The following is a 9709-nucleotide window of genomic DNA, read 5'->3' as shown; positions in this document are numbered from 1 at the left end:
CACACAAGGAAGTTTAATTCGGCCACCATTAACGAAGTGGCTGTTATCATTGTCGGTGAAAATTTACAATCTAGAGATATTGCGCTTCATCGTCGGAATAAGGATTTGAAACATGTACCTGAAACACACAGGACTTATGATTCGTAAAATATTGTTTGATCTTCTGGCAGGGGGAAGATGGGTATATCGATGATTCCATCGGATTTACCATTCGATTTTAAACGTCTGCAATTTTCTGTATATCTGGCCTTTGCGATGACCATAAATAAATAACAAGGACAGTCGTTGGAAGTTTGCGGAATCAACTTGGAGTTTCCCTGTTTTGCACGTCGTAAAACCGGCATCTTTGTTTATTTACGGACCACTAAACAAAACCAAAAATTTATTTTATCAGAAAGCTTTAAATTAATTAACAGAGTGTATGTACGGTAATTTAGGAACGAAGAATTTCAACTCGGCCGGTGTCCACTCTGCTTGGCCTCAGCAGTCAAATGTAGTTAATTCAAGAACGAAGAATTTCAACTCGGCAGGTGTCCACTCTGCTTGGCCTCAGGAGTCAAATGTAGGTAATTCAAGAACAGAGAATTTCGACTTGGCAGGTGTCCACTCTGCTTGGCCTCAGGAGTCAAATGTAGGTAATTCAGGAACGAAAAATTTCGACTTGGACATTTTTTTTCAAATGTTTATTAAAATCACAATGGAACATAGTTACATAATATCAATCCTCCACCACCCCTCAATCTTTTGTTAGAAGACTAAGACGACTCCACTACATACATTTGAAGGGCCCAGCCGAAAAGAATATGTAATGAATGCAAGGCATAATGTACGGTAATTCAAGAACGGAGAATTTCGAATCGGCTGGTGTCCTCTCTGCTTGGCCTCAGCAGTCAAATGTAGGTAATTCAAGAACGGAGAATTTCGACTCGGCCGGTGTCCACTCTGCTTGGCCTCAGCAGTCAAATGTAGGTAATTCAGGAACGAAAAATTTCGACTTGGACATTTTTTTTCAAATGTTTATTAAAATCACAATGGAACATAGTTACATAATATCAATCCTCCACCACCCCTCAATCTTTTGTTAGAAGACTAAGACGACTCCACTTCATACATTTGAAGGGCCCAGCCGAAAAGAATATGTAATGAATGCAAGGCATAATGTACGGTAATTCAGGAACGAAGAATTTCAACTCGGCCGGTGTCCACTCTGCTTGGCCTCAGAAGTCAAATTTAGGTAATTCAAGAACGGAGAATTTCGAATCGGCTGGTGTCCTCTCTGCTTGGCCTCAGCAGTCAAATGTAGGTAATTCAAGAACGGAGAATTTCGACTCGGCCGGTGTCCACTCTGCTTGGCCTCAGCAGTCAAATGTAGGTAATTCAGGAACGAAAAATTTCGACTTCGACATTTTTTTTCAAATGTTTATTAAAATCACAATGGAACATAGTTACATAATATCAATCCTCCACCACCCCTCAATCTTTTGTTAGAAGACTAAGACGACTCCACTACATACATTTGAAGGGCCCAGCCGAAAAGAATATGTAATGAATGCAAGGCATAATGTACGGTAATTCAGGAACGAAGAATTTCAACTCGGCCGGTGACCACTCTGCTTGGCCTCAGAAGTCAAATTTAGGTAATTCAAGAACGGAGAATTTCGAATCGGCTGGTGTCCTCTCTGCTTGGCCTCAGCAGTCAAATGTAGGTAATTCAAGAACGGAGAATTTCGACTCGGCCGGTGTCCACTCTGCTTGGTCTCAGCAGTCAAATGTAGTTAATTCAAGAACGGAGAATTTCAACTCGGCCGGTGTCCACTCTGGTTGGCCTCAGCAGTCAAATGTAGGTAATTCAAGAACGGAGAATTTCGACTCGGCCGGTGTCCACTCTGCTTGGCCTCAGCAGTCAAATGTAGGTAATTCAAAAACGGAGAATTTCGACTCGGCCGGTGTCCACTCTGCTTGGCCTCAGCAGTCAAATGTAGCTAATTCAAGAACCGAAAATTTCGACTCGGCCGGTGTCCACTCTGCTTGGCCTCAGCAGTCAAATTTAGGTAGTTCACCAACGGAGAATTTCGACTCGGCCGGTGTCCATAGTAATATTCATCATTCTCCACTATACTTTATACTGCATTATCTGACGAGGTACCATACACTTACCTCAGTTACACTATTAACAAGCTCTTTAACAATCTATCATTCGTTATGGAAGCAAGTCCAAAATGGAGATGCCAGCTAGTTATAAATCGAATTAAATTTGGCCTAAGCCTTGTAGCATTTTGACGCTTGAACTTTGAATTTGGAATGAGCAATTAGTTTTGATTACCATAGAAATAATTAGAAATGTTTCTGATTGTTAGATTTTAAAATTACAATTTATTTTCAAGTTTATAAATATTAATTTTTTAGCCAATTAATTTTAACAGAATTGTATGGTGGTAATGCAGTGGCGTAGAGGTTTTGCGGTAAAGGTGTTGAACGAAAAGACCACTATGACTGCGTTAACTCTGGAGCACTTACCGCTATATGAGTATCCATGGGGAGGGAGGTTGGGCGTTGTAACGCCCTCATTCATTAAAGTATTCGTGGTAAATTTTAACTCGTATTAAACTGAAATTGCACTCATAGTCAACCATACTCATAGTTCAGTTTCGTTTTTATTTGTTTTGAATTGTTGTTATCTAAATTTATTATTATCTATAACAGATAACAAACAGTACTACACAAAAATTTGTGCCCAGCATACTTTTGGAGTGAAGAGTTCAGCACAACCAGTAGCACCAAAATAAGGAAACATTGGTAGTCTCATATCTAACTTGAGATTTGTATTCTTTTAACTATTTTATTTACACAAGAGAACAGTATTTAGGTAATAAAAATAAATAGTAATATTGAAAAACGCTTTGTTAGGCTTACACTCAAATAATCACAAGCAAACAGTAAATATCAGACCAACCGAATACGTTTAAATTTGGTCCTTAATAACACTATATACAGCAAGTAAACTGGTAGCGACTTCTTTAAAGAAACATATTTAAATTATTTATTACTAAAGTAGAGACGTGAATTATTATAAATGGTTAGATTTCACTTTCTATTGCTCTATGGCGTGGTATTTTAAACACATTGTCGTTATTAAAACCAACACTAATTCAATGATAAATCGATAAAGAGAGGAGGATTAAACGATTATCTTGCCGAAAACTATCCTCTAAAACTCTTTCGTAGCCCGAGACTCCAGACTACGGAAAACCAAGCGAACAAACAAAAACTTCTTTTGACGTATGGTGTAGCGTACACGTTCATATCTTGTAAAGAGAATCAGAACATAGAGATATCTTCCAATGACATCACCTCATCTCAGGAATGTTTTTATGTTATTTTGAAAAGAATATAACCAATACGTCCCTTATGTCAGATACCAAGTATGAAGCCGTGGATAACACATTTTCTTTTGTATTATTAAACATGAAATAATTTTCAACAAATAAATCAGAAACTTTTCTATAACAGTGAACAGCGCCGTTTTGAAGATACTTGTACAGAGGTGAATATTGCGTAGTTTCTGACTTACACACAACTATTATTTATATTGTTTAATATATAAAGTTACGATCTTAGACGTTTCTTTCACGCAATCAGAGAAGGGCAACGTTAAATGGAATAAAGTTTTAAATTTCTCTCAACTATTAAAAATTTAAAATATCAATATACTTTTACCATAAAATAACACTTGTATTGAAAAATATGTCTCGTACTAGCTACGAAAATTGTTAGAAAATGTAAAAAATACGTAAATTCTACAAACGTTTACATTTTAAGCCAATTTATTTAGATTCTATAATTTTAATGAGATTAGTTTACAATAATTTTAAAATATCAGTAATTGTCGTATTGTCAAGGTCAAATGTCAGAACACTAAACCCACAGAAAAAACGTCCTCTAAACGTGGCGCTTCAACCTTTTACAGACGAATATTTTACATAAATGTCAAAAGTTTAAAGTTTGTAAGTATTTGACAAGACCAAATAAAACAAATACAAGTATAGGTTAACCTGTTCATAAGTTAAATGCATTGAAGGAACAAAAACATTGACACAAGCATTTATCTGAAAGAAATTGCAAAAAGCAGTAACAGAAATGAATTTGAGGATAGGCCTAGAGAAGATTTGAACTACTTCTGTTTGATAGTGGAGCATTAGGTTACTTATCTTAGCCTGCGGCTGCACTATTTGGAAAACACAATTAGTTTATATCATGTGTTAAAATTCCTCACAATGTAAAATATAAAGTAAAAATAGTTTAAGTTTAAGTACATTACCGTTCAGTATATTATTAAAAAAAAATAGTTTTCAACATAAACAAGATATTGCGTCTTATCTACAACTAGAACATTACATCATTATATGTGTATATTTTTTTTGATAAATATATCACTTATATTTCAGCCGGGTTTTTTATTCACATCAGTGGTACGTCGACCTTTACCGGTTTTACCTAGCAATATCAGACAGTGAACGAGACCCTCATTATTTACACAAATCGTAGCTTTTGGAATCATACGTTCGGAAGATTCGATGAATTGCAAATAATAACTGATATTAAATGCATATTGTTCGTGAAAGTATAAATGTTTATTTGGTGAAATAATGATTACTACAATAAATGCAATGAAAAGACCAATTAGAAAGAACTAGAAACACTATTTATTTGAAAGAGAACTACCCTGTATTTACACTACTGAAATTTAGTGGAAGGAAGTTCTGGACAGTAGGGGAACTAAGCAGTCCTGTAGGGGTCCGATGGGGCAGCAGGGATGTGAGAACCCTCAGCGTGGAATCCGGTCTCATCGGCGTAGTACCGGGTGACGATAGGGGTGCCATCTGGGGAGGTGTATGCGAACTGTCCTTGGATCACCTGAGACTCAACCTCTGTTCCCGGGTTCTTAAGGTATCCACTGGCCTGGGAAGAGATTCCGTTTTCAGCCTCAAAACTGGAAAAGGCATTAGAATTAATTTTTTAAGAGGTAATAAAATACGTCTGAGAGACTAGGGAGAAGTGTTACATTGGTTATACCAAAGAGAAGCCTTGTTACAGTTTAAAGGGTTGTGAGGTAATTTTAAAATTTAGAATATAGCTGTGTGGGCTCGTTAAAACAAAATTTTATTATTACCTATATACAGTGACATTCAGTACACCTTTATTTCTAGATAAAGAAACGACTATAGTATAGTATATACATGTTCTTTCTGGCATTAACATATACACTATTGCATTTCAATAAGAATCAATCATATTACATTAACCTTATAATATTTTTTATTAGGTATTTAGCAAGTTAATAGTATATATCTCAGATTAAATCGTCTACTTTTACTTGTAGCAAAGGTCGTATTATCTCCTTTACCAATAGTATAGGCTGGACCTATTCTTAATATTCCCTGTATAAACGCCCTTTTGGCCTTTTGTAATCATAAAACATATACAGAAAAACAACAAAAGTATTACGAATAAAATTAATAAAAGTAACTGTTTTAATGATATAGTACCTACATGATACACTTGCATGACATTTGATTTTTAATCTGGAGGATAAGTATTGCATCTTCCAAATAAAACTGAAAAGTAAGTATTTTGAAAATACAGCTTAAATATTTTAGAATTGAATTAGTAATAGTATAACGGTGACAGTAAAATTGGTAACAGATAGTATTGGAAAATTTCGTCAAGTAATAATAACAAATTTCAAAACTAAGCTTTCATTTTATTTATAATGTTTGGATTATATTAAAAATTCAATATTTATATTCAAGTAGGGTTTCGTACCACTTTAATAAAATTAAAAGTAATCAATTTGCTTCCTAAAAAATAAACTATAGTTATGGGACACTAGAGGACCCATTTTACAAAACAGAGTAACCCCACTTAAGCCGTAACAACATAGTACCTGTGTACACATCAGTACATAAGTATTTTCTAACAAGTGTGAATATGTCACTTCATTACCTGGGAATATTAAAGTTAAAGCTTGAAACATTATATACCGTTTTAAAAGTTTAAAATAATCCAATGCAATAAAAATAATACATTAAAAATAAAATGCAAGTTCGTTTATATTGTAGAGTTTTGTAGTTTTAAAGCTATTTTTAGGAGACATTGATGTGTAAACACCTTTGTAAATTTCATGGTTATTAACCATCCGAAATATGTTGAGGATTCGAGAAAGACGCTTGGTTCATGCAGCTTCAATAAACAGAATGATATGCAACAAAATCCAGAGGCGACATAATTTCTCGATTAGTTAATATACTTTAGAATAACTGTTTGGGTTTTGATATTTTTATCACTTGAACTCTGAAAAATGGCTCTAATTATCTACTCTACTGCATTTATTTAGAAATCAATTCACAGGAATTTCAAAGTATAGTGACACTTTTGATATTTTGCATCGTTGAAATTCTCTTAGCCTTTCAAACCTCCCATCGTCAAAAACAAACTTTAAACAAGGGAGTGCAGATCTTTGTAGTATTTATACTGAAGATGAAAACTTTGTTTGAAACCTGAAAAACGTTATTGTGCTGTATTTTAAATGTACCTTATAGTATACGTCATTTTTATCGGACGTAGTTAATAAGATATAATATCAAAACGCTATTCCAAATGCGCGATGTTAATTGAATTTGTAGTTTTAGTACTCACTCGTAGGTGAAAGAGCCGTCAAAGTTGTCATCCTGAGACTGTCGAACGATGGCGATAGGTCTCCCGTAAGCTGAGGAGTACTGAGGGTTGTACGCCACTTGGGGGTTGTAGTTGTACGCTGGGGCCGCGTAGGGCTGAGCTGGCTTAACGTAAGCGGGGTTGGCGTAGCCTTGCACTTGTTTGTAGACCGGGGTAGCTGGGATAGCTGCAGCGTAGGGCACTGGTTTGTAGGCCGGGGAATACGGGGTATTGAAGGGACTTGAATACTGCAAGGGTTGGTAAGCCTGGTAGGGAGCAGGTTTAACTGCCACTTGTGGCGCTGCCAAGGCAGTGCCAATCAATGCTGCCAATACAACCTAGAATAAACATTTAAATAGAGTTATATTTTTATAAACAATATCATTGAGATACTTATTATAGATTATATTACTTTATGCATTTATAACAACTACACCAAAACTATAGTAAATTTTAAGTTCTTTAAAACACAAGTATAACGTGTTGAGAATACGCATAATGTTAGTATGGAAAAAATTCAGTGTCAGTGTGGCTCTATAATATATAGCGTAATACGAATGTGATTTTAACTATCCACGATCCAAAATATGGTATTTTCTAAATTATTCATATATTTTAAAGAGTTAAATAAATAACTTACTCAAATTTTTAAGTTATATAATAAATTCGCTAAATACACAAGGAGTAATGTAGATATCACATTCATGTAGTTACCGTTTATGATAACAATACAAATAATTATAGGATATACATACCTTATTATATCAAACTAAAAGAAAGTGTATATTTTTGCTTTGACAAGTGGCCATTTAAGATACTTTAGTACCTTAGCATTTAGCACAGATCTATAACGCATGTAAAAGTGTATAGTTAGATTGTAGTTTACATCATAAATAGATTAAACCTTAAGGCAGGTATAGTGTAATAAATAAATACTACTCGAACAGAACGTATTAATTACAGTACCTTTACAAGTATATATTTAAATATAAATTAGAATTATAAAAACTTCATTTCTAGATTGTTAGGACATGCAAAGATTTCGAATGATAAATCTAACTTAGTACGCCATAAAATATAGCATAGAAAATGAAAACTCATGTATAATGAGCCTTAACTTCTATGCAGAAAGCTAGTTGTTTCATATATATTTCAAATTATATTCAATTTCCACAAACTTCACCACAAAAGGTGATAAATATATAATAAGTATTTACTATTTATTATAAGCCTAATTACATTCATGCACTAATTAAATTGTTTTTGAAGTAAATACTTATTGAAGTGGTTGTTAAAAGTCCATAATTTTTTAAACGTTAATATTAATTTGTAAAATTTCAGCTATCAAATTGTTGTATTACCGAAGTTCAAAAATATTAGTGTCCCAGGAGTACTATATCTGATTGGTCGGGCTTTGTTTGGAAGGTAGATATTGTTAAAGTTTTAGTCACATAATATACCATCTCTGGAGACAAAATTGCAGAAATGGTGTGATAATTCCTCAATGAACTATACACATATAAAATATACAATTGGGACAATTTTCTAACCAGGCTCAAATAAAAACTCCTAAATATAACAACATACTACTGTGCACATACTAATGTGCATATTTTATATACATTCCCTGTCCCTGAAGATTTATAGTTAAAGACATTTAGACATTGTATAAAATGATTTGTGATTTAGGAAAATTATATTTTCAGGTGTTATGGATCATTAAGTAACTTTTGTATGGAAATATTGTTTTGTCAAGTTTTGCTCAAATTTAAACGTGGTAATATTAAACGATATTTCTACAGATATTATTCCCACCGACCAAAAGACAAGATTTTAAAATGGTAAGGAAAAATGATCTGATCTACCTCTAAATACTTAAAGAGTGGAAGTAGAAGAGGATCTACTTACTACACAGCTCATGATGCAAGGTACTCGCCAAAGTGCCGAACTCAAAGTAACCAACCTTATGACCTGCTGCTTATATAGGGGCGGGGGAAGATCAAGTTCAGCAGCCAGATCTAGTTTACAGACGGCTTAACTAAAGGTCAAGATGCGACATTTGGAATTTATTACAGATCTCGGACAAACGCAGACCTACACACCTAACCGCTTGGCAATAGCATCAATTTTGAGTATCTTGAGATATACAGCTTCTATTGTACGAACAATGTTACTGGTATGTCATTGTTACTCTCAAATACGTAAATACTATATGTAAATGCATTTGACATTGAAAATTAATAGATCTATTTAATCGGAGAATATTTTTGTGTAGACACATTCATTTGCATTCACTCAGAATACTAATGAAGACCTTATTGTGGGAGGATGCATGCAATAGTAATTAATATTCAAGACAGCACGTGGTACCATTAATTATAATTCAAATAATGCAACTGAATTCCAGTGATATGTATGTAGCCGTAATAAAAGTTTCAAATAATCTGATGTACCAGATCTGCTTGGGAGATTCGTATTTAAAAGTTTTAGCCACTAAATATAACTTCTCTAGAGGCAAACCAGTAGAAATAGAGGGATCACTCCAAAATGAATATACGTGTATAAAATAGGAAATAAGGGCACTGTTGTTAGCTCAAATTAAAGCGGCTTAATATAAAAATGGCAATTTATAAAATATACACATTAACTTGAGGGAATTTTCTATAATGTTTTGGGAAATAACAATTACAGAAGTGCAATCTGTATATATATATATATATATATATAATAACAATAATTATAATATAATTATATTATAATTATTATTTATTTATTATTAATTAGAATAAATATAATTTCTATAAACATTGAATCACAAAAAGTACTTGCTCCGCCGGGACTCGAACCCGGATCTCTCACTTGCCGGGTGAATGTGCTACCATTATTATTGAATCGTAAAAGTTAAGGGCTCTGTGGTGTAATTACATTATACTTTTGCCATTTATACAAATTTAATGAATATAAATACAAGTCATATGTATCTTCTTTCATATAA

At 33.7% G+C, this 9709-nt stretch overlaps 1 protein-coding gene across 1 annotated transcript; it reads right to left on the bottom strand.

Annotated features, from left to right (window-relative positions):
- Positions 1-4680: 4680 nt before the first annotated feature.
- LOC124357572 (endocuticle structural glycoprotein SgAbd-2-like) lies at positions 4681-8735 on the bottom strand. The gene is made up of 3 exons (XM_046809489.1): positions 8623-8735; positions 6697-7052; positions 4681-4990 (listed from the first exon to the last, which is right to left on the bottom strand). Exons 1-3 carry the CDS (start codon positions 8632-8634, stop codon positions 4777-4779), a joined length of 582 nt encoding a protein of 193 aa, XP_046665445.1. The 5' UTR covers positions 8635-8735; the 3' UTR covers positions 4681-4776.
- Positions 8736-9709: the final 974 nt, after the last annotated feature.

Source organism: Homalodisca vitripennis, chromosome 3 (genome assembly GCF_021130785.1).
Source record: "Homalodisca vitripennis isolate AUS2020 chromosome 3, UT_GWSS_2.1, whole genome shotgun sequence".
In the NCBI taxonomy this organism is placed as follows: Eukaryota; Metazoa; Arthropoda; class Insecta; order Hemiptera; family Cicadellidae; genus Homalodisca; species Homalodisca vitripennis.
Note: the sequence above shows the minus strand (reverse complement) of the source record. Positions and strands in the feature narration are given on the sequence as shown.